The following is a 25,532-nucleotide window of genomic DNA, read 5'->3' on the forward strand; positions in this document are numbered from 1 at the left end:
GGGAGTTGAAAAGATGCAGCCTTCCAGGGCTGGAGACCTGAGAGTAGGTCCAGGTCACGTGATGCCACAGACCCCCGAAGGGTGCCAAGGACCTAGAAAGTTCCCTCTCGTTCAGGTCCAAAGCCGCCTCCTCCAGAAAGCCTTCTAGAGCTACCAGCTCAGGGGCACAGACAAGTCCAAAGAAGCCTAGGCCCAAACTTTGTGTTCAAAAGAAACTGAAACTCAGATGATAGGGCCACTTGCCTGAGGGTGAGGGCAGACCCTGAGGCCCACCCACTTGGTTGGCCAGCCCATCCCCTTAGGGAGTCACTCCAAACTCCTCTTGGTGTGGTGGGGAAACTGAGGCCCAGAGAGGGCTAGAGCCTTGCCCAGGGTCACACAGAAGTTGGTGGCAGAGGTGAGATGAAGACCTGGGCCTCCAGAACCTCAGGCCGGGGCATGTCTTCCAGACCAACCCCCCTCATGCCCATAGCCACCTTTCCATGGCCCAGAGGTAACTCCCTTCTCCCACAGTGTGCCCCCGCAACCCCTCTTCCCCCCCAGTCTCCTCCGATCCTAGTTCTGCAGTAGCGGAAGATGCCTTATTCTGCCCTCTTGCTCCCAAGCCTGGCACAGGAAGGGAGCTAAGTGCGTGTTTGTAGGATGTTTTGAAAAGCTAGCAAGCCTCAGTAAATAGTGGAGGGTCAGCACAGACTCTGGAGCTATACCCCTGGGTTCGAATCTTGGCTCTCTCTGCTGCTTCTGAGCTGTGCGATGCTGAGTAAGTAACATAACCCCTCTCTTCCTCAGCTGGCCCATCTGTAAGTGGTGCTGATGGAATCCATTGCCAGGGTTGTTTTGTGATGTGTGTAAAGGGCTTGGCACGTGGTAGCTGACTGGAGCTCACGTATGCCATGCTCTGAAAATGCCCAGTAGGGCTCAGCTACTGTGACTTCGTTTAGATTTGGATCCCAACATCTCCAGCTTCACGCACACTGTGGCTCCCTCGAGGCCAAGACTCAGGCTGGAGGGGCAGGAGAGCCCTGGCGGCTGCTGTCTCCTCTCCATCAAAAGCAGGTAGGCAGAGCTACAAGGTCCCCTGGCCTCTCAGACGATCCCGTCTGGGCCCTGGAGGTGGAGGTTGGGGGAGAGAAGCCTCCGGAAGCTTTAGTTTCCTTCATCCCATAAACAAAGATCAGGCACCACCCTCCCAGGGCTGCTATGAGGAACCAGAGAGAGATGGTGTTTTAGTATAAGCTTAATAAATGCTAAACTCTTGTTAAAACTGTGCTTGTTTTCTGAACAAGGAAAGCCAAGCTTCTACCCATGGGGCGCTGCCCTCAGACAGCAGAGGGTCCTGAGGGGCATGGTGCCTGAAGTCTGCAGGGATGGTGCCCAAGGCAGGAGGCTCCGCGCAGAGTGGGGAGTGATATTTACAGTCAGCACAGCTGGGCCGGTCCCCAGCTCTGAGGCCCTCCACGGCCTGGACCCGGGGACAATCTTTCATGGGAGTCTGGGGGTTACTAGACCGGGTGTGGGACCTCTGGGCACAAAGCAGGGCTGCGGGCCCTAGGAGCCCCAGAGGAGAGGACAAGACAGCAAATCTGTACCTTCCTTCCATCCTTCCTTGTCCTTCCCTCCCTCCCCTCCTTTTTTAAAAATGTAATTTATTTTTTTTTTTTTTTTTAAGATTTATTTAGGGGCACCTGGTGGCTCAGTCGGTTGTGTCTGCCTTCAGCTTGGGTCCTGATCTCAGGGTCCTGGGATCGAGTCCCTCATCGGGCTCCCTGCTCAGTGAGGAGTCTGCTTCTCCCTCTTCCTCTGCCCCTCCCCCCACTCATGTGCACTCTCTCTCTCTCAAATTAAAAAAATCTTAAAAAATAGACTTATTTATTTATTTTGCAGGGGAGAGAGAGAGAGAGAATGAGACAGGGAGAGGCAGAGGGAGAGGGAGAGAGAATCCCAAGCAGACTCCCTGCTGAAAGCAGATCTGGAGCTTGGTCTCACAACCCTGAGATCGTGACCTGAGCCGAAACCAAGAGCCGGATGCTCAATCGACTGAGCCACCCAGGCACCCATCTCCCCTCCTTCTCACACAATTCTCGACCACATGCTATCATGTATAGACATTTTAAGGCACTGGGGACACAGTCCTGATGAAGCATGTCTGCCAAGCTGGAAACACATTCACTTACTCACACTTTAACTCACTGGTTCAATAAAGTCTTTCATTTATTTATTGATTCATTCCCTTAACAGAATTTTGTTGAGTTCCTTCAGTATGGATGGTAGGCAAAGCTCTGAAGTCAAACTACCTTAATTTCAACCCTGGTTCTGCCACTTGCTAGCTGTGTGACCTTGGGCCAGTTGCTTTCCCTACCTGAGCCCCAGTTTCCACATCTGTAAAATGGGATAGTGCCTCACAGGATTGTGGGTAGAGAGACTAATTGAGCTCTCTCCTCCACCTGTGAGTTCCATCTCAATGAGGGCCCTGCTCACCTGTTTAGCCCCACACCCCCTCTGCACACTGTCAGGCCCTAGGCTGGTTCCTCGTAAAACCATTTGCCCATTGAAAAAATATGAACACAGCGCCAGCCACATGGCTCAGGGTCATGATGCCGTGGCTTACAGGTGTGTATTCACGCTGCCTGGGGTTTGGATTTGGGCTCCGCCTCTTTCCTCATCTGCAAAATGGCAGGAAAAGTCGTACCCATCTCTCTGGTCTGGTATGAGAGGAACAGAGGTGGTGTGTGGTGCATATGAAAATATACATAGTCATGGGGCACCTGGCTGGCTCTGTCAGAGAGCAGATGACTCTTGATCTCAGGATTGTGAGTTCGAGCCCCATGCTGGGTGTCGAGTACTAAAAAATAAATAAATTAAAAAAAAATATATATATATATATATATACACACACATATATACATGTAGTCATTATCGGGACGAAGGGGGTGTTGGTTAGAATGAAGTTTGACTTCTGGAAACACGGACCCCACTGGGTGGCCGGCTCAGGACTCTGGCTTCTTGCCCAGCTCTTGCCTACCCTCCCCGCTGGCCCGGACAATGTGCCCTCCAGTCTGATGATGGGGCGACACCTGCTGTTACAAAGCTGGAAGTGCAGCCACAGCCCCACCCTCTTCCCTGAGGGCCTCCAACTCCCTTTGCAGCTGCGTCTTTGGGCTCTTCCAGTCCAGGGATTCTCAACCGGCGAAGCGGGGAGGAGGGGCAGATATCATCCAGATTACTCTGTCACTACCTCTCTAGACCAAGTCGCCACCCCTCTTTGTCTGGATTAGGGCGCAGCCTCCTAAGCTTCCCACCCCCCTCCTGCGCCCCCACCCATGACTTCTGGTCCCAGCACAAGAGCCAGGGAAAGTTTTGTTTTGTTTTTAAGTAGGCTCTATGCCCACCTGGGGCTTGAACTCACGACCCCAAGATCAAGAGTCACATGCTCAGGGCGCTCGGCTGGCTCAGTAGAAAGAACATACAACTCTTGACCTCGGGGTCTTGAGTTCAAGCCCCGTGATGGGTGTGGAGATTACTTAAATAAATAAACAAACAAATAAATAAATAAATTTTTAAAAAGTCACATGCTCTACCCACTGAGCCAGCCAGGCGCCCCCTACAGGAACTTTTTTTAAAGGTAGGTCTGGGCATGTCACTGCTCACAATTTCCAACAGAACCTGTCTTAAAATAAAATCTAAAGGCCTCACATGATGAGGTCCCTGCCACTCCTCTGGCCACTGTTCCGTGTACACGTGCACGTGTTGTCTTCCTCCAGCTGGAGAATAAGCTCCTTTAGGGCAGAGCCTTGTCTGTCTTATCACTGCTCCAGCTGAGGGTCTAGCCCAGAGCCTGTCACACAGTGGGTGCCCAATAAATACTGAGTGAATGAATGAATACTCCAGCCAGACTGAATGACGCTGGTCCTTCTTCCTGGAACACTCCCCACCCCTGTTCCCTTGCCTTTGTGTGGCTCACTCACTGGTCACACCTTAGTCTAGACATCACTTCCCGTGGGAAGCCCTCCCTGATCTCCTCTCCCCAGAGTGGGCTGGACACCCTCCTCCAGCCCCAGCCTTATTCTGTACGCCCTTACTGTTGCACTTATCAGATGCTGTGGTAATAGTCATCTTCCTTTCTTGTCTCCCCCACCAGGCTGTGAGCTCCCGGAGGACTGTTATGGCTGTTCTCTCTGGATCCCCTCTGCCTAGGAGAGATTCTGCTGGGACGAGAAGCCACCGGCCCTAGGATTGGGAGCAACCTGAGCACCAGGCTTGCCTGGGGTCTGATTGGATCTGTACCAGTCTGGGGGGCCTGAGTGCCTCCCTCAGCTCCGTGTACCTCCGTTCCCTAATCTGAGCTTCCTCACCCAGGCACATCCTCACAGGATGTCTCTTCCCTGGCACGGAACAAACGGCCAACACACCTTAGCTACTAGGGTTTGTAGGAAACTAGTTGAATAGTCATTGAATAAATACGTGAACATTCGGCAATTTTGGTTTTTAGAGAGGGAATGGGGCAGAGGCAGAGGGAGGGAGAGAATCTGAAGCAGACTCCCCGCTGAGCATGGAGCCCGAAGACACGGGGTTCAATCTCAAGACCCTGAGATCGAGACCTGAACCGAAATCGAGAGTCAGACACTTAACTGACTGAGCCACCCAGGCGCTCCGAACATTCAGCAATTTTAACGAGAAAGCCTTGAGACACACTTCCTCAGCTGAGTTGATGTAGCATTCTGCACAACGCCGTGCATCTTAGACCTGCACACACCCTCACACGCACGCCAGTGACCCCCTTCCCACTGGGTAACATGACTGCCCCGGGAGGCAGGGACCGCCTTGTCTCCCTAGGGGTGCATGAGCCTGGCATGCAGCAGCTGCTCAGGAAATAAGAGCTCTTATTTGTATCTGTTCAAACATGACTCCCCATTACCTTCCTGAGCACACCCCCCACCCCACGCCCAGGCCCTCTTGAGAAGCAGTTCCCCTTGTTTCCTATTTTAGATCGCCAGGCCCCACCTGGGCCCCCGGAATTTCCCCACCAGGTGTCCGGACCTCCCAGGGACCCGCACACTTGCACGAAAGCCAGGATGGCAGCAGACAACTCGCTGGCCCTGCCCGTTGCACTGGGGCATCCTCACCCTGCTCGGGTTGGCCCCTGATTTTCACAGTGCTGGCTCCTTCTCGTCTTCGAGATCATACTTTGTTACCCACTCAGAGGCCTTTCCCACCCACCGTGTCAGAAAAGCTCTTTGCCCCCCATCACCCCCCATCCCAGCACCCAATTTCAGTTCCTACACGGCACTCATTCCATCATTGTTCAAAATCATCTTTATTTATTTGTTTACTTATTTAACCCTTCCCCTCACCCCCACCCACCGCCCCGAGGATAAGCTCCAAGAATGCTGTGGTCTCTTCCCTAGTACTTTGCAGAGCCTGGAATGCAGAAGATGCTCCGTTAGGATTTGCTGTAGGAATGAATTAGTCTCTTTCCATGCATAGGTGCCTTATCCTGCTTCTAGTGAAAGGTGAACAAAGATAAGGAGGAGGAAGGAGGAGACCTTTGAGTGTGTACTTAGTGGCTGTTTCAGATGTCCTTGATCTGATCCAATGCTCTTCCTTGGCTCAGGCACAAAGACTTCTGCTTGGTGGGGAAAGAGGGCTGGGCTTCGGGAACTGCAGCCCCCACCCCCCACCCCGAGCTCTCGAGCCTGCTGTGCCAACCCCCTCCTCCAGGGCCAGGCTCTTCCTGTTACTCTGCCTGCCCACAGACACAGGAGGAGAGGGCTTTGAGCGAGCCGATGACCGTGCCCCAAGCTGAAGACCTTGAGGGCACAGTCTTCAAGGGGTTCCCCTTGGCTTCGGGAGCCTCCTGGGGGACACGTGGACCGACCGGGGAGGAAGCAGGGGCCACCGTCCCACTGCGGGGTGGCAGGGTCCCCCCGGCGTGGGCCAGGTGTCCCCCACCCAGAGGGGCCCCCTGAGTCAGGTGGGGCCGGTTTTCTCCACAGAACAAGATATAGGTCTTCATTGGAGGAGTGACAGGTCCTGGATGGGGACCGGGGGCTCGGGGCGGCACTGGGGGTGCCACCAGGGAGAGCTGTTTGCCACGAGCACAGTCGATGACAAAAGTGAGGTGAGCGGTGGGGATGGCCTTCTGATGGCAGGCCGGCTTCCCACCTGGAAGGAAGGAGAAGACCAAAGGTTTGCATTAGCACAGTCCAGTGTGGTTCCATTCCCTCACTTCTTCCTTCCCTCCGCGAGGGTCTCACTGCCCAATTGGTTGACACACAAAGACCAGAAGAGTGGGGTCTAAGAGCATGGATTTCAGCATCAGGGAGACATGAGTTGAAATCCAAGCTTTCGGGGTGCCTGGGTGCTCAGTCGTTAAGCGTCTGCCTTCAGCTCGGGTCGGGATCCCAGAGTCCTGGGATCGAGCCCTGCGTCGGGCTCCCTGCTCCGTGGGAAGCCTGCTTCTCCCTCTCCCACTCCCCCTGCTTGTGCTCCCTCTCTTGCTGTGTCTCTCTCCATCAAATAAATAAATAAAATCTTAAAAAAAAATTAAATTGAAATTCTTATTTAAAAAAAAAGAAATCCTGGCTTTCCCCTACTCAGCCGTCTGCCTTCTGGAGCAGAGCCCCGGGCATCAGAGCTTCTGTGCGTAGGAACTTCCCCTGCAGACTCTGGTGCGCCGGTGGGGTGGGGGGTGAGGCTCTGCATTGTTAACAAGCTCCCAGGGAATGCCCGTGCTGCTGGTCCACGGACACACTGTTGAAGTAATGAGGTCCTCGAACAAGGGGAAGGTCCTGCCACCTTTTACAGACGAGGACACTGAGGCCCGGCTTGTGCAAATGGTGGTCCTCAGGGAGCACCATGCTGCTCTCCCCTCCCCCCCACAACCTCGTCCCTAGCCTTGGAGCCCACCAGTAGTGCCTGGGGCTGTCTGTCCTGGGCATCCCTGCAGTCTTACTTTTGTAGCCTCCCGACCCAGCTCAGGGAGAAACCATGAGCCAATTGACTTATCAATGAAGCGGCTCCATGTGAATCCAGAGCCCGGACTCTTAAACAGTGAACTTCATGAGTTACCCAGATAGCAAATTCTCTTCACTGTGGGCTCTTCCTCACGACACAGGCTCCGAAGGAAGCTCGTGTTCTGGTAGGTTTGTTAACACAGGGAATCAGCAAAGCCCACCACCCATGGCTTGAGAATCCCAGCAGCTCCAGGGAGGGTGTGTGCCCTCCCCAGGCCCACCTCGGCTGGTCTTTCTGTGGTGCTGAGGCCCCTCTGCCACCTCTTACCCGAGCTGGTCTCCAGATCTGTCTCAAGGCCCATGACTCTGGGGCTGGCTTGTTGGTCGCTGGGGTCTTCCGAGGGGGAGGGGGGTCACAGCTGCTGCCACAGTGGAGAACTTCTAGCTCTGGGAGGAGGAGAACTTCTCAGCAGCCTCTTCCAGGATGTAGCTCCCCACCCAAGGACCAGACCTTTTATATTTACCGGACCAGATCCGGATCTGCTGAGTGAATTCCACCAGGAGCCACAGGAACTGGCCTGGGGCAGCTAGCAGATTGCTTTGATCCACAGGGTTATGTCAACAGAATTGTTGTCAGGTCACTGGGAGGCTGTTCTACCAAACAGATCCTATTTCTTTCCACTGCAGCTGCTTCCTACCTGTTCTTTGCCTTAGCCTGTCCAGACTTCAACAAGAAAATGGACTTCTCAAAGTCCTGGATGCTGGGAAATTCAAATTAAGATGTCCACAGATTCCGTGTTTGGTGAGGAGTCACTTACGGGTTCAGAGATGGCTGTCTTTCTGGCAGGGTCCTCATGCGGCAGAATGGGCAGGGGCTCTGTCTGGAGTCTCTTATCTGGGCACTAGCCTCATCATGAGGACTCCACCCTCATGATCTAATCACCCCCCAAAGACTCCACCTCCAAATCCCATCACCCCCGGGATTCAGTTTCAGAATATGAATTTGGGGAGGACACATTCAGTCAACAGCATCCTTTAAATCAACTGACTGTTTTTATTGGAAAAAACATATATACTTTATTATCATTTTTTAAGGGGAGTATAGTTGACGTACAGTATTATATTAGTTTCAGGTGTATGACATAGACATAATGATTTGACATTTACACATAGTAGGAAATGCTCACCATGGCAAGTGTAGTTACCATCTGTCACCATACAAAAATATTACAATATTATCAACTACATTCCCCATTCCCATACTGTAGTTTTCATCTTTATGACTTCTTCATTTTATTTTAAAATTATTATTTTAAGATTTTGTTTATTTATTTTAGCAAGAGAGAGCATGCGAGTGGGGGGAGGAGCAGAGGGAGAGGGACAAGCAGACTCTGCACTGAGCACAGAGTCTGATGCAGGGCTCCATCTCACCACCCTGAGATCACGACCTGAGCTGAAATCAAGAGTCAGCCGCTCAACCAACTGAGCCACCCAGACGCCCTGACTTATTCATTTTAAAACTGGAAGTTTGTACCTCCTTTGTTTTAAATTAAAGATTTTATTTTTGGGGTGCCTGGGTGGCTCAGTCGGTTAAGCGTCTGCCTTCGGCTCAGGTCATGATCCCAGGTCCTGGGATCTAGTCCCGCATCCGGCTTCTTGCTCAGCGGGGAGCCTGCTTCTTCCTGTCCCTCTGCCTGCCGCTCCCCGTTTGTGCTTGCTGTCTATCTCTGTGTCAAATATGTAAGTAAAATCTTTAACAAATATATTTTATTTTTGAAGTGATTTCTACACCCAATGTGAGGCTCAAATTCACAACCCCAATACCAAAACTCACAACTCTGAGATCAAGAGTCACATGCTCTAGGAACTGAGTAAGCCAGGCGCCCCTATTTTGTAACTGGAAATTTGTACCTCTTAATCCCCATCACCTATTTTGCCTATCCCCCCACCCCCACCCCTCTGACAACCATGAGTTCTCTGTATTTATGAGTCTGTTTCTGTTTGTTTGCAAATTTGTTGGAAATACACTTTAAAATGAAAATTGGTACTGTTTCATTAAATGTAACATATCACTTCTGTACATTACAAGTAACTCTGTATGGTATAAGAATAATGGTCCCCCAAAATATCCATGCCCTAGTCCCCAGAACCTGTGAACATGTTTCCTGACACAGCAAAAACGACTTTGCAGTTGTGATTGGGGTATTTCACTTCTAACATCAATTCTGACGTGTGTGTTTGTTTTTTTCTCACACCAGCAAGCAGTTAACTCTGTTCCGACACCACCTACCTGGAAATAGAAAGATTCCACTGATTAAGGGCTCATTCCCACATGACTGCCAATCCCCGCATTGCTCATGCTAATTGTAATTCCACATTGTCATCTGTGATTCGGATTTCTAGATCAGAGCGTCCCATGACCCCCCCTTATTTGCTAGAGTGGCACATAGAAGTCAGAGAAACATTTTATTTACTAGATTACCAGGTTTTTTTTTTTTTTAGGTTTTATTTATTTATTTGAGATAGAATGAGAGCGAGCAAGATCATAGAGGGAGAGGGAGAAGCAGACTTGCCTCTTGCCGCATTGGGAAAGTCCAATGCGGGGCTCGATCCCATGACCCTGAGATCATGACCCGAGCCGAAGGCAGACGCTTAACTGACTGAGCCCCCCAGATGCCTCTAGATTACCAGTTTATTATAAAAGGGTACAACTCAGGAACAGCCAGATGGAAGAGATGCACAGGGCAAAGGATGGAGAAAGAGGTGGAGCTTCTAATAGTCTCTGAGCCGCCACTCTTCCTGAATCTCCTCCACTACGTTCACAATTGATTAAATCATTGGCCATTAGAGACTGAACTCAATCTCCAGCCCCTCAACCCTCCCTGACATTGGTGGGTGGGGCTGAAATTTCCAACTCTCTAATCACATTTTTTTGGTTCCCCTGGCCACCAAGCCCATCCTTAGGTGACCTAGGGTCTTTCTAAAAGTCACCTCGTGGGGCACCTAGGTGGCTCGGTCAGTTGAGCATCTGGCTCTTGATTTCAATTTGGGTCATGATCTCCAGGTACTGGGATCGGGCCCCGCCTGGGGCTCTGTGCTCGGTGTGGAGTCTGCTTGTCCCTCTCCCTCTGCTCACGCTCTCTTTCTCCCTCAAATTAATAAATAAAAACAAAATCTTTAAAAAAATTTAAAAAATAAAAGTTACCTTGTTCATATAACAAAAGACACTTAAAAAAATGATTTCATTTATTCATTTGACAGAGAGCACAAGCAAGGGCAGCGGCAAGCAGAGGGAGAGGGAGAAGCAGGCTCTCCGCTGAGCAGGGAGCCTGACGCGGGGCTCCATCTCAGGACCCTGGGATCATGACCTGAGCTGAAGGCAGATGCTTAACCGACTGAGCCACTCAGGTGCCCCCAAAAGGACAACTTTCTTGCTCTCAACACTTGGGCAATTCCAAAGGGTGTGAGGAGCCCTGTGCCAGGAATTGGACAAAGACCAGATATATATATATATGTTATTTTAACATATATGTTATTATAAATCACAGTATCACAAGTATGGACTTTGAGAGGGGGAGATTATCCTGAATTATCTGAGTGAGCACAATTTAATCCCACTAGTCTTCAAAACTGGCGGACATTTCCCACCTGGGTTAGGAAGAGATGTGCTGATGGAAAAAGGCCAGAGATAGGATGTGAGACTCACCCATCATTGCTGGCTTTGAAGATGGTGTAAGGGGGCCATGAGCCAAGAAATCCGGGCAGCCTCTGTAAACTGGAAAAGGCATGAAAAGGGATTTTTTCCCTAGGACCTGCATGTAGGAACCTCCCTGGCAACATCTTAATTTCCGCACCGTGAAACCCACATCGGGCTTCTGACCAACTGATAAAAACTTGTGCGGCTTTAAGCCACTAAATTGTGGTACTTTGGCACAGCAGCAACAGAAAACTGATAGGCTGTGCAAAAGTCAAAGAAAATAAAATTAAATTCTAGCTGGATATTGTTGCTTCTGTGATTTGACTTAAAAGTGACCGGGCACCTGTGGACACCTGTACTCCTGAGATCATGTGATGAGAAGGGCATGTCTCATCTGTGGCCTCCTTCCCCCCAAACCCATAACCCGGGTCTAACCATGAGAAAAATATAGGGAAAACCAAACCAAGGGACATTCTGCAAAATACCTGCCTGGTGCTCCTCAAATGGTCAAGATCATGAAAAAATAAGAGAAACCATCACAGAAGGGAGGAGACTAAGAGGACACGGTGATGAAAGGCATTGTGGGATCCTGGATTGGATCCTGGAATCAAGAAAGGATATTAGTGGGGCGCCTGGGTGGCTCAGTGGGTTAAGCGTCTACCTTCAGCTCAGGTCATGATCCTGGGGTCCTGGGATTGAGCCTCTGTCAGGCTCCCTGCTCTGTGGGGAGTCTGCTCCTCCCTTTGCTTGCTGTTCCCCCTGCTTGTGCTCACACACGCTCTCTCTCTCTGAAATAAATAAATAAAATCTTAAAAAAAAGACCCCATGTTGTGCGATTCCATTTATATCAAATGTTCCAAATGGGTAAAGCCATAGACACAAAGTGGATTAGTGGTTGCCAGGGGGCTGGGTCAGGGGATGGGTGAATGACTGCTAATAGGTGTAAAGGTTTCTTTCTGGCATGATGAAAATGTTCTGAAATTAGAGAGTAGTGATGGTTGCACAGCTGTGTGAATATAGTAAAACCGACCAAAGTAGACACACACTTGTAAAGGGTGAATTGTATGGTATGTGAATTATATCTCAATTAAAGCTCTTATTTATTTTTTTTAAGGAAATGAGCTCTATCCTACTTCTCTGAATGAACTGTATTTCCAGGTAACTATGGTCCTAATTGATGAGTTTACACAAGAATTCCAGGTGTACCTGCGTGGCTCAGTCAGTTAAGTGTCTGCCTTTGGCTCAGGTCATGATCTCAGGTCATGGGATCCAGCCTTGCATCACACCCCCTGCTCAGCAGCGGGGGGGGTCTGCTTCTCTCTCTCCTTCTGCCTCTCCCCCCACCCCCTGCGCGTGCTCTCACTGGCTCTGTCTCTCTCTCTCTCAAATAAATAAAATCTTAAAAAAAAAAAAAAGAATTCCAGCTGGGGAGTCTGGCTGGCTCAGTCGGAAGAGCATGTTACTCTTGATCTCGGGGTACTGAATTTGAACCCCGTGTTGGGAGTAGAGGTTATTTAAATAAATAAGTAAAAACTTAAAAAAAAAAACTCCAACTAATAAGTGTGGAAAGAATGATAGCATCAGAAATGCATCATTTTACAACTTCTAATGAAATCATTGAATCAGGGAAGGATCTTCAAAGGAAGAAACTGTTACATGGGCAGTTGATGGGGAACTTTCCAAAGAAGGAATCGGGCTGCTCCCACCCAGACCCACCATTGATCTTAGCACCACTGAAGGGGTCCCTGATGTGACTCAGCAGTATCTAGAACATGTTCTTACCGAAAATGTTGGACCTGAAACTACTTATCCCTCTCCAGCTAATTTACAGGAAATGGAGAGAAGAGCTACTCAGATGACAGCACGAGGAAGCAGAGAAATCCAGAATGTGGGATGTTCTATAGTACATTCTCTGTAATTTGACTTAAGATTCTCTCCAAAGAATATTCTTTAAAAAAAAAAAGATTTTATTTTTAAAATCTTACATCATGGAAACATAAGACAATTTTTTAAGAGTTGCACACTGAATGATATGAGGGTTGAGTGACATATCTGGGGGTTGCTTTAAAATACTTCAGTGAGGGGCACCTGGGTGGCTCAGTCATTTGGGCGTCTGACTCTTGATCTCAGCTCGGGTCTAGATATCAGGGTGGTGAGGTCAAGTCCCATGTTGGGCTCCATGCTGGGAGTGGCACCTACTTAAAAAAGTAAGAAAGAAAAAGGAAAGGAAGGATATATTAAGTACCTGTAGTAAAGCAACTGTTGAATCTGGATGATGGGCATGCAGAAAATATTTTATTATTTTATCTAGTTTTAATATTTTATTATTTTATATAGTACTTTATTGTTTTTTCATTTCTTCTTAAGAAATATTTATTTATTTATGTATTTATTTATTTATTTTAGAGAGAGAGGGAGTGGGGTGGGGAGGGACAGTGGGACAGGGAGAGAATCTTAAGCAGGTTCCACGCCCAGCACAGAGCCCCACGTGGGGCTTGATCTCACAACCCTGAGATCATGACCTGAACTGAAATCAAGAGTCGGACACCTAACTGACTAAGCCACCCAGGCGCTCCTTCTTTCCTTTTTTTTTTCTTAAGTAAACTCTAGGGCACCTGGGTGGCTTAGTCAGTCAAGCATCTGCCTTTGGCTCAGGCCATGATCCCAGGATCCTGGGATCGAGTCCTGCATCGGGCTCCTAGCTCAGCAGGGAGCGTGCTTCTTCCTCTCCCTCTGCCTGCTTATCCCCCTGCTTGTGGTCTCTCTCTGTCAAATAAATAATCTTTAAAAAAAAAAACCAAAAGGGGCGCCTGGGTGGCTCAGTCAGTTAAGCGTCTGCCTTCGGCTCAGGTCATGATCCCAGGGTCCTGGGATTGAGCCCCGCATCGGGCTCCCTGCTCAGCGGGAAGCCTGCTTCTCCCTCTCCCACTCCCCCTGCTTGTGTTCCCTCTCTGGTTATGTCTCTCTCTGTCAAATAAATAAATAAAATCTTTAAAAACCAAAAAACCAAAAACCCAACTCTATACCCAACGTGGGGCTCAAACTCATGACCCTGAGACTGAGTCACAGACTCCACCGACTGAGCCAGCCAGGCGTCCCTAATTTATCTAGTACTTTATAACATTTTCCATTTTCAAAATGGACGTGAATTAAAAAGTATGTCAAGGATGCCTGTGAAGAGTTAAGAAAACCGTTTCATGACAAATAAGCAGAGAAAACATCGTTGCATTTATAAATTATTATAGTGTTACATAATTCATGATTTTCAACGTGTGTGTAATCAAACTGATAAACTAAATTATATAAATAGACATTTGTCAGTTTATCTACAGCCCTTCAAGTTATAGCCACAAGTTAGCCAACCACTGAAGTTCTCCTCGTTGGGAAAAGGCCCACGTGTAAATAATAACCGAGCTTTGGGAGGCCATTAGGGTGGAGGGTGGATGAGGTTTTGGCTGGAGGCTCCAGAGATGGTGAGGGGCCCTGTGTGTCCCTGGGACAGCTAAGGGGAGAGGGCATTGGAGGGAAGAAGCCCCGGGGTGGAGGGAGTCAGTTAGCAATAGACTCTGCAGCGACACCCCCTAGTGAGAAACCAGGCAATCATCACCCTTCACTCATTCCAGCAGCAGGGGTATCCTTAGCTCCTGCTCTCAGCCACCTAGCCTGAATTTGTAGATTCCTCCTTCTGTACTGTTCTAAGGAATTTCTGGCATCTCAGCTTCATCTAATGAAGACCACTATTGGGTTTCAAGTATCGATCAACAAACTGTGCTATTAGAACCATTCTCAGCTGTTGGAGCTGGGACATTAAAACCCCAAAGTCTCTTGGGGTTCACTTATATTTATAAATTCAGCCAAGTTTAATGTTATGCTCCTTCCTCCCTGACTTAACATGTCTAAGTTACATGTATATTCTCTAGGTTTCAGCTCACTTATTAGCTAAGGCTTGCCTTTTTTTTTTTCCTTTCCCTCCCTGCTTGCTTTCTTTCCTAAATCAGTAAATCACCTCTAGGGTCAGACCACGTGCTTGTTCCCTGGGGCACTTTGGACTGGGCCAGATCTGGAGACCAATAAAGGATAATGATCTCTGAGGGGAATCAGCAGCTCTTTGCAAAGTAGCTTCCTCAGATAAGGCCATTACGTGCTTTCCAGGGAAAGCAGGGTCAGTCTCATTCAATGGGAGGAGGGGGCTGCATCTAATGCATCTAAGGCGAAAGAGTTTCACTGAATTTTGGATTAGGGAATTTAGTCATCTGCATCCACCCAAACACCTCCTTCTTGATTGCTAAGTGCCACTTGTTTCCATCCAATGCACCTGGCCAGCCTGTGAACACAACTTCTATTGCAATTATATTACAATTCAGCAACCCACAGTATCAGCTCTGTCCAATTTTTGGCAACATAAGCCCTGTAGCTACAAGAGAGGAGATAAATTTTTTAGAGTAGTCAGGAATGGCCCTTGCTTCTCTGGTCCTGTCTTGAGCTGAGAATTTAAACCCTAAATATTTCTTTTTTGAAAGTCTTCAGTGCGATTATAAATAGGCAGCCTATGTGACAGTCCTTACAGTCCTCACTCTCCTCTAATGGTCAGTGTGACAGCCACTCCATCCACCAAAGCCTATCTTTATTAGGCACTTTCCCCCAGGCAACAATACTTATTGTGATAAGTGATAACTTCTGTAACTACTTTTTCCCTGCGCAAAGTAGGCTAGATCTGCATCACCTTCAAATCTAATGCCTTGACCCCTTGGAGGTCAGTTTCCTGCAGAAATAGAAACCTTGCTGGGCATTCTCTTTGAACTTTTTATTTTGAAAAAAATGTAGGTTCACATGCAATTGTTTTTTTTTTTTTTTTTAAGATTTTATTTATTTATTCGACAGAGAGAGAGAGAGCACAAGCAGGGGGAGCAGCAGGCAGAGGGAGAAGGAGAAGCAGTCTCCCTGCCGAGCAAGAAGTCCGATGCGGGGCTTCATCCCAGGACCCTGGGATCACGATCTGCGCTGAAGGCAGACGCTTAACCGACTGAGCCACCCAGGTGCCCCTGTTTTTTGTGTTGTTTGTTTGTTTGTTTGTTTTAGAGAAAGAGAGAGCGCGAGTCAGTGAGAGCAGGGGTGGGAGGCCGTGAGAGAGGGAGAGAATCTCAAGCAGATTCTGGGCTGGACTCAGAGCCCATGACCCTGAGATCATGACCTGAGCCGAAATCAAGAGTCATCAAGAGTCAAATGGTCAACCGACTGAACCACCCATGCACCCCGGTTCATATGCAATTGTAAGAAACAATACAGAGCAATTCCACCACCACCCTTCTTTACCCAGTTCCCGCCACGCTCACATCTTGCAAAGCTAAGGTACCATCATATAACAACCAGGGTATTTACACTGATACAGTCAAGGTACAGATCATTTCCATCCTACAAGGATCCCTCACGTTGTCTTCAGACTTCTTTTAAGCAGAAAGGGATTTCATACAGAAAATTAAGTGTTTATAACATTATTGGAGGGGTTGAAAGAAGGGTCTCTAGACTGGTCCTCTAGTCATGGCTCCCAGAACACCATAGAACTCACCAACCAGAGGATATTACTTCTGCCACAATCAGGAAGATGAGGAATCAAGAAATCATCACCGAGATTATTGCATTCAACATATTGCCAGCAAGAATCCAGGGATTTAGATTTGGGGCTAGAAGCTGGTTCCCAGGCACTAGAATGCTGAGTTTGGCTGTCAGCATCTCACAGATGCTTCTGAACACTCGTGAAGCTGGAGACTAGCCAGCTGCTGAAAACCCTCACATCTGCATGACCTTGCTTGCCAGCAGCAATCAGCTAACATCGGTAGGACAATGGCTATTGCCTCACTTCTGCCTTCCATCCAATCTTACCAACTGGCAGAATCCATCTGTATCTGGAATTCTAACTGCCACCGAGTCTGGGAAATGGAATTTTAACTTTTTAGATTCTGGAAGGAATGGATGATGAGTCCTAGCTGACTACATCCAACACAGATGGACACAGACGTAGATCTGTGTCCTTTGTATTGGAAGGACAAGAGGGGTCCTATCAGATTTGCTATGATTTTCCTGTAAAAGAAAGGGCGAAGTCAACTGCTGCTGAGCTTTTTAGTTTCCCTACTGATTGTGAAGGGAGGAGTAGTGACTTGGCCAGATGGACATTTTTTGACGTTCCTCTCCAGGCTAGTGATCATGAATTTGTAGGGAACAGTCTGTCCCTTTGGGTATTTTGTCCAACTGTGCATGGCTGTTTGGGTGCAAGCAAAGAGAAAAGGTGCAGCTGGATTTACTGAGGGTTGGAAAGCTTACCAAATCCATGTGACAAAAAGACAAGGGAGGAAAGGAGTTCAGGGTGGTGGCAAGAGTGTTATGAAAACCCATGGGAGTGGGGCGCGTGGGTGGCTCAGTCATTAAGTGTCTGCCTTTGGCTCAGGTCATGATCCCAGGGTCCTAGGATTGAGCCCGCATGGGACTCCCTGCTCAACGGGGAGCCTGCTTCTCCCTCGCCCTCTGCCTCTGCACCCCCCACTCCCCGTTGTGCTCACTCGCTCTCTCTCAAATAAACACAATCTTAAAAAAAACAACAACAAAAAACCTCATGGGAAACAAACAGGATCAGAAGTGAAGAAAAGAGAAAGCCCACGAACTGTGAGGAAGTAGAGGTGCAGAAAAGTTGGAAAGAGGCCACAGAGGGACTGTTCAAGTCGGTAGACACGTTTGTTTCCAGCACCCTCGTTCACGCCCAGGCTAATCCTAGATCTGCCCTAAATAGGAAATGGGGCAATGGTTGGCTCAGAAGGTAGAAAAACATAAGCGGGATCTGCAACTTTGGAGCCACAACTAGGTTCACGTCTGTGCTCCTCCACTTATAAGACGCGTGACAATGGGCAATTCATTTACTCTTCCTGAGCCTCCGTTTTCCCTTCTTCAAAAGGGGGGAGAAAAAGACTATCCTACCGTTAGCGAGAGGACTGAATGAGATCATGCACGTGAAGTGCTTAACACAGTGCCTGGCACACAGTAAGCGCTGAACGCGGGGAAGCTGTTACAGTTACGTTTGGAATAAGTTATGTTTGGAACCAAGGAAGGGTTACAATGAAAACAATTCTAAGTGCAGAAGTACTGTAATACAGAACTTCTGGATAGGTAGGCGCATGCGCCTGTCGGTGGTCCTCGGCTAGCGCAGACGTTGCGCATGCGCCGGAAGTTGCAGCCGGGAAGCCAGCGAGGTCGGTTCCGCCCGACTCTAACATGGCGGCGCCCTTTGTCTGCTCTGAAGTGCCGTCCCCGGCCTTCTCGCGGCCGTGATGCACCTCCCTCTACGGCGGGGTCCGGGACATGGCAGGTGAGGGTCAGCAAGCGCCCGGGGCTGGCCGAGTCTCGGGAGCCGGGCGGAGGCGGCGAAAGATGGGGCGCGGCGGGACGCCGGGGACGGTTGTGTGGGGGAGGGGAGGGAAGTGGAATGAGAAGGGAACCCGGACTGAGGGGACCCCGCGGGGTAGGAGGGTGCGGGGCAGCTGGGGTGGGGGGCGCCTCCAGGCGAGCGGGCGCGGAAGGGGCGAGCGGACCGGCCGTTCCTGCGAGGGAGCGCGGGTCGCCTCCCGGGTTGGGTGACACCCCAGCTGGTAGCATCTCCGCCCCCGCCGCCCGGCTGTCACTGTCCCTTGACCCCGCGCGCCGCGCGGGGTCGTTCTGCGGCCGCTGGCTGGCGGGGTGCCGGGGCAGCTCACGTCGGCGGGTCGGGGCCGGAGGGCACGGGCCTGCCAGAACCAGGAGGTGCTTGCAGAGGGGGAGGTCGACACTGCCGCTGTATAAGATTATTTCATTCATTCATTCCTTCCGCAGACGGTGGCCCGGCATCTGATAGGTTGTGGGGATAGAGCAGGTGAACCGGACAGACTTGCTCCTGGTGTAGTGGTTGGCAGTGTGAGCTGTGGAGCCAGGCGGCCGGGGTTTGAATCGCGACTCTCTGCTTGCCCGCTGTGTTCTGAAGCACGTTAGGTTCTCGCTCTCTGTCTCAGTTTCCTCAAACTTAAAGCAGAGATGATAATAAAACCTGCCTCCTAAGGTTGTTCTAAAGATTTAATAAGGTGATAGGTGCAAAGTGCCAAGAACATTTCCTGGCACAAAGTAAATACTGTGTGTGTTTGTTGCTGCGATTATTTGTTTCATGAGACTCATGTGGGAGCCATAGAGATAAACAGCACCTCTGATACTGCTGTAATGGAAGAAAAGCAGAAAAGTTCTCCTTGCTCTGGAAAGAATAGAGGCACCGAGGCACCTCACTCGGTCTAGGCGAATCCAGGGAGGCTTCTGCCCCCCAAGAAGCGGAGACCTAAAGGATGCTTAGGAGAGTGGAGGCAAGAAAAGGGGGGAGTATTCTCAGTTGAAGATGGAGTTTGTGAGAAAGCTTAGGGGCTAGTGTAATAATTAATTTTTCTGCCTAGAGACAGAGCTAAGAGATAAGACTGAAGAAGCTGGCCGTGGTCTGGTCCTACGGGGCCTTGTAAACCTAGTTAAGGACTTGAAGTTTTAGGTTAATGGGAAGCCATTTAAGAATCAGATTTGTGGATTAGAACAATCACCTGGCTATGTGAAGGATATATTAAAGGGAGCAGGCCTGGAGACCAATGAAGAGGCTGCTAGAATAATCCAGGTGAGAAATGAGGGTGGCCTCGAGTCAGGTTAGAGGCACAGGGTGGGGAGGGAGGTTTTGGAGAATTGACAAAACTTGGTGATTACTTAGATGAGGAAGTTAGAGGCAGAGAGGTGTCCCGATTGACCTCCTCTTCTTGACCGGCGGGTGGTGATGCCACTCAATGAGATAGGAAACAGGATGGGGAGCGGATGCGAGAAGGGAAGATACATTTAGTTTTGAATATGTGGAAAGTGGGTGCCTGTAAAACAGTCCAGTGGAACTGTCCAGTGGTGAGCTAGCAGTTGTCATCCAGCAAAAGTCCCTAAAGCTGTGGGAGGGGGTGTGCTCACCGAGGGCAAGGGTATGAAATGAGAAGCCAGAGCGTCTGAGACACCCCGGGGGAAATGCTGATGCCGTAGCAACACGGGAACCTGGGCACGGTCTTGTTGCTCTTGCTTTTCAACATTGCCTTATGTCTTTTGGTAAGCAGGTATTCCTGAGTGTAGGGACCAGGAGCGGGTTTACTCATCTTTGTGTCCCAGCTGTCCAGCATGGTGTCTGGCATGCAGCAGGCCAATAATGATCCAAACAGACTTGTACTGAGCGCTTACATTGTGCCAGGCTCTGTGCTCAGGGCTCTGGATTTGCCTATGTTTCTTGGATGCATAAAAGGGCAACTCTTAGGGAGCAGGTGCCTTTCGGGTTCTCATCAGATTTTCCACTTGGGTGTCTTTGATTCAGGTAATGAGCTGGAGGAGGAGAGCCAAGCTGGAGTTTACGCAGACAAACTGTCAGAAAAGAGTAGCCTGGGCTACTTGGAAATCTGAGGTATGTCTGTAATGCTCAAGGATGAAACAAACCAGGAGGTCAGTTTGTTTGTCCTTCTTCTCTAGGCTCAGCGTGACTCAAATCACCCTTTCAAGATAGCTTTTTCTTTCAAGTTATACAGTAATGACAACATCTGAGTTTGGTTGGGAAATTGTGGCTATCATTTATGCTTGGTTTACCAACAAAGACCGGACTAGGTTAATCACTGGGCAAATGCTCACACCTTGTTTTAATCAAGTACAACCTAACATGCTCCAACAAAGCAATTCCAAAATACAGTGGCTGAAACAAGCTCAAAGTGTATTCCTCCCCTCTTATTAAACGTCTAGAAGTGGGCATTCCAGAGCTGGTAGGGCATCCTGCTCTGTTCTGTGAAGTATCCAGGAACAGTTCTAGTGATCATGTGGCTCTCTTTGCTCAAACCCAGGCTTCCATCTCATGGTCGAAGCTGGCTGCTGCAGCTCCTGCCATTGTATATACACTCCGTCTGGCAGAAAGGGAAAGACAGAGTGGGGAGCACATGTTCATTCCTTGTAAGGTTCTAATGTTTAAAGATACATATTTTTGTACAACATGTCCCCAAACATAAGCATCTGGTGTACAACCAAAGAGCGAATCATGACTGTTCCAATGCTGGAGGGAAAGCTGGCTGAGAGAGCCTGCTTGGTCCCTCGTGTGACTGAATTGCTGTCTCCGAGGCTTGGGCCCAGCCTGAAGGGAAGTCCGCTGCATTGGTGGAAGAGGCAGGCTGCTCTGGCTTTGGGTAGGTTGATGTTGCTTGGGCCCAGGGAGTCCAGGCTTGTTTATGCATTCAGTGTTTTCTGTGTCCAGCGTGTCAGACACTGTGCTAGGGGTGTAAGACTGGATCCCGGGAGCAAGGAGCTCTTAGCTATGTGGATGATCACGATACAGTACAAGGAGCACCACAGGGGAGGCGCAAAGGAGAAGGATGACTGATGTTGGAAGGCTCTACCGAAGCGGGGAGATTAAGAGTGAACAGCGTGCTTGGATTGACATCTGTACAGGTCTCCTCAGATAGAGGCAGCGAAGACTCTGATGCTGAATCCCTGCTTCCCTGTGTCGTGGCTCTCTGAGGGCCAGTTACTTCACCGCCGTGCCTCCGTTTCCTCATCTGTCAAATAGGGATAATGGTATCTAGCTCCCAGAATTGTTTAGCAAGATCAAGCATGTACTTCACGGGGTTTGCCGTGTAAAGCGGAGTTACCTCCTGCTGCAAGGTGCGGGGTGGTTCGAAGCCAGAGAGGCTAGTGAGGACTGCAGTCAAAGAAGGCCCAAACCTGTAGGGAAACCAGGGTGCGGCCTCCCTCAGGCAGGAAGTATCCAGATTGTGCAGAGGCGGTCAGCGACTGCGCTGTGAGTTCTACCAAGCTCTCTACTGAAAGGTGTCCATCTGTGGATTCTCAGAGACCATACTCTAAAAGGGCTGGTGAGGGGTCCTTTGGGAAGGGAAAGATTCCCTCTGTCTAATTCCTGCAAGCTCAAAAGCTTCTGGAAAGCCTTCTCTGGGCCCTGCCCAGCCACCCACCCCCCGCTGAGTTTGGAGCTCCTTCTCCGTTGATTTCTTAGCATCCAGCACTGATCTCTCAGTGCATTCGTATCTCACATTATAATCCTGGGTTTCTTTGTCTCCTTGTTGGCCCCCAGCACCTTGCAGGCAGGGACAGGGGATCGTTTCTCCTGGTAGCCCCACTGTGTAGCTCATTTCTGGGCACATCGCTGGTGCTCAGTAAATGTTGTTGGAGGGCGGATGATCAGCCCTGATTGGCTGAAGAGGAACTGGCAGGCTGGCCAGAACTCCAATGTGATGTGGGGTGGCGCGCTATCGACTTAAGAGAGGAGAACCTGATGGTTGATTTGGTATCTGGCTGGACTATGGACGTAAACATGGTGAACTGTATGACCTGAACGAAGAGAGTTTAGGTCAGAAGATAGTTTCTCTGTCTTTCTTTTTCCAGTAGAGCATGGTTTCTCAGCCTTGACGTTATTGTTATTTGGGCCTGCATAAATCTTTGTTGTGGGCTGTCCTGTGCACTCCAGGATGATTATGGCACCCCTGGCCTCCACCCATAGATGCCCGTAATACCCACCCACCTGCAGCTGTGATCGTGGAACATGTCTCCAGACATTGCCAAACGTCTCCTGGGACAGATCGTCCCCAGCTGGAACCCACATATAGGGTACTTCTAAGTCAGGCATCCCTGGGCTCATAGTAGTTCTTATACTTATTAGATGTGTCCCTTTGGGCAGAGTACTTGGTCTGTCCAAGCCTCAGTTTTCTCAGTTGCAAAGTGGGGATACGGATGACCTCACACATAGTTTTATTGGCCGGAATTATCGATGAGGTAACGCATGTAAAATGTTTATTCGAGTCCCTGACTCCATCATTGGTGACTGGTGTTATTACGTGTTAGTTAGGAGAAGAGGACCCTTGAGAGGGTCAAGAAAGAAAGTGTGCAGAGGAAGAAGAAAAATGTTTGGTAGAGGAATATGCACAAGGTGCACAAATCAGAAGGTTCTAAAGAATGCGCCATGGAGGGGCACCTAGGTGGCGCAGCCCATTAAACATCTGACTCTTGTTTTCGGCTCAGGTCATGATCTCAGGGTCGTGGGATCGAGCCCTGTGTCAGGCTCCACGCTCCCCGCTCAATGCAGAGTCTGCTTGAAGATTCTCTCTCCCTGTCCCTCTACCCTTCCCACTCATCCTCTCTCTCTCTAAAGTAAACAAATAAATCTTAAAAAAAAAAAAAAAAATGCACCATGGAGAGTAAATCATGCTTCAGTGCCTGACCCAGTTCCCCTCCCAGATAAATGTTAATAGTATCTGTGGGTCCTTTCAGAGCTATTCCCTGCATCCGTATGTCTCTGTGTATGCCCAGGGAAGACCATTTTTATTTAAAAAAAAATTTTTTTTTAAGATTTTATTTATTCATTTGAGACACAGAGATAGAGAGCATGAGCAGGGGGAGAGGCAGAGGCAGAGGGAGAAGCAGGCTCCCTGCTGAGCCAGGAGCCCAATGTGGGGCTCTATCCCAGGACCCTGAGACCGTGACCTGAGCAGAAGGCAGATGCTTAACCAGCTGAGCCACCCAGGCGCCCGGAAGACCTTTTTTTTTTTTTTTTTAAGATTTTATTTGTGAGAGAGAGAGAACGCACGTGCGCACCAGTGGGCGGAGGGACAGAGGGAGATGGAGAAGCAGACTCCCCGCTAAGTAGAGAGCCCAATGTGGGGCTCAATCCCAGGACCCTGAGATCATGACTTGAGCTGAAGTCTGATGCTTAACCCACTAAGCCACCCAGGCGGATGGAAGACCATTTTTAAAGAGTCACATGGTTTGATTAGGTTGCACAGACAGGAGCCCCTGTGGGTAGGAGGGCAGCTGCTGTGGGCGGGGCTTCGGGGTGTCACCAGTTTGCCATGTAAACGACCAGGTGGCTCACTCTTTTCTGGAATTCCTCGAAGGGTGGTGCCTGAGTGGGTGGGAGAAGGTACCCAGACCCGGTGTCTCAGCAGGGTGGCACCACGAAAGGGAGGGACCCAGCCCGAGAGAACATGAAAAACTAAATACATTGTGTGCCCAAAGCAGGTTGTCCTGGAGACCATTATCTCCTCCTTTTGCCGGCCAGTTTCTAGATGATTGAAATAATAAAGGTCAAAGAGTAAGCCTTTCAGCGCTGAGGGGCTTGTGCGTTGGCTGCAGGCGTGTGTTGAGCGTCCGTACGGGGCCCTGGCCCTCTCAGGGGTGCTCGGGCCAGCAGCAGCTTTACGTCAAGTCCAAGGGCCAGTTAAAGTAGACCTCCGTCTACTTTAGATTCGACAGGAAACCAGGGCTTGGGCTTGGGGAGTCAAGCCTGCTTGTTGGGAACTGGAGACACGTAAGCCTTGAGCTTCAAAGGAGGAAGCAGAGGGATGGAGAGTTGCACTCCTGTCTACACGGTGGCAGGCAGAGGCTCGGAGGTGGCAGGTGGCGGTTCCAGCCGAGGGCGGGACTGGCTGGAAAGCAGGTGTGGTGGGTTTTGTTGTAGCATCAGAAACCTGCCGGACAACTTGACGAGGACAGCTGACACTGTGTGACATCTAGGGGGATTGTTGAGAGAGTAAATCCTGGAAGTCCTCATCACAAAGAGAAGATTGTTTTCCTTTCCTTTCTTGGGTCCCTATGAGAAGACAGATGTCAGCCAAACCTGTTGCAGTCATCATTTCACAACACATGGAAATTCAAACCACCTGCTGTATGCCTTAAACGGACACAGCGATGTGTGTCAATTATTTCTCAGTGAAACTGGAAAGAAAAACCAAACCAAAAAAGAAAAAAAAAAGAAAGAGAAAGAGAGAAAGGAAGGAAGGAAGGAAAGAAAGAAAGAGAAGAAAGAAAGAAAGAAAAGAAAGAACCGAGCTTCTTGTCTTAAGAGCCCTGGCAGCGGAACCTGTTCTCCCCGCCCCACCCACACCACTTCCCATGCTGGAACTGTTCAACTAAGCAGCCACCTTCCTGTCCCGAAAGGGCAGGCGCTGCCGCCCAGCGGGAAGCCGTGTCTCCATGGCTCCGAAGCCTGCTAGGTGAAGCACTTCTCATTCCGGTAGTCTCGGGGCAGCCGGGCCCGGTGAGGGACTTTCCTGGTTCACTGTAACTCAGCTGCCCAAGTTCATGCTTCCAAACATTGTTGCAAGTCAGAAAGAACATTGTTTAATTTTGTAACTTGTTAAATATTGAGTAGATGCAAAGGAATATGCACAGTATAAAGAATAAAGATACAAGGAAACCCATGTACCCCATCAGTCAGTTTACAAATAATGTTAGGGTTAGGTTTGGAGCGCCCCTCCCTGACCGTGGCCCACCCCACTCCCAGGTCATCGCAGTTTTGCTTTTATCACTCTCTTGCCTTCCTGTAAAGTTTTACTGTGTGTGTTCGTATTGCTAAACAATGTGTTGTCTCATTTTACATGCTTTTGAACTTAATATAATCACGTTGTTTTCTTCGGTGTCTTAAATTGTTGGCTTACTTGACTTTCTCAGATGGATATGTTCTACTGCAAGAGAATTTATTTGTCCTTTCTCTTGCTGACGGACATTTGGATTGTCTTCGGTATTTTGCTGAGACAGAGTGCTGCTGTGAACATTTCTGGAGCATACGTGCAGCATCTGCAGGGTACAGCCCCAGAAGTGGGGCTGAATCACAGGGTGTGTGAGCTTCAGCTCCACCAAATAATACCTAACTGTTTCCAGAGTGCTTTCCCCAGTTTACAGTTCAACTGACAATTCTGTTTGTTTCACATCCTCCCAACTCTGGTTTTACTAGACTTTAAAATTTTTAGTAATCTGATGGGAGTGATATCTCATGTGGTTTTGATTTGCATTTTCATGATTATTAGTGGGCTAAGCATCTT

At 49.3% G+C, this 25,532-nt stretch overlaps 2 protein-coding genes across 5 annotated transcripts in view; one reads left to right on the plus strand and one right to left on the minus strand.

The window, feature by feature from the left end:
• Positions 1-5,295: 5,295 nt before the first annotated feature.
• Positions 5,296-7,357, minus strand: SRARP (steroid receptor associated and regulated protein; the record flags this gene model as incomplete). Its single annotated transcript, XM_036067039.2, has 2 exons — positions 5,296-6,162; positions 7,282-7,357. Coding segments are annotated over 2 exons (504 nt in total), but the record flags the coding sequence as incomplete, so codon positions are not given.
• Positions 7,358-17,867: 10,510 nt separating this feature from the next.
• Positions 17,868-25,532, plus strand: part of ZBTB17 (zinc finger and BTB domain containing 17) — a 31,235-nt gene continuing 23,570 nt past the window's right edge. For 3 of the 4 annotated variants that reach the window (XR_013448369.1, XM_078073761.1, XM_036067053.2), the window contains exon 1: positions 17,868-18,004. Coding sequence is in view for 2 of the 4 variants with exons in the window: in XM_078073761.1 (XP_077929887.1) it covers positions 17,998-18,004 (7 nt within the window). In the remaining 2 variants the exon portion in view is untranslated. Of the gene's footprint in view, positions 18,005-20,038; positions 20,126-25,532 lie in introns of all 4 variants that reach the window. The other variant, XM_078073760.1, reaches the window with a different exon arrangement.

The sequence above is a fragment of the Halichoerus grypus genome, chromosome 5 (assembly GCF_964656455.1).
Source record: "Halichoerus grypus chromosome 5, mHalGry1.hap1.1, whole genome shotgun sequence".
In the NCBI taxonomy this organism is placed as follows: domain Eukaryota; kingdom Metazoa; phylum Chordata; class Mammalia; order Carnivora; family Phocidae; genus Halichoerus; species Halichoerus grypus.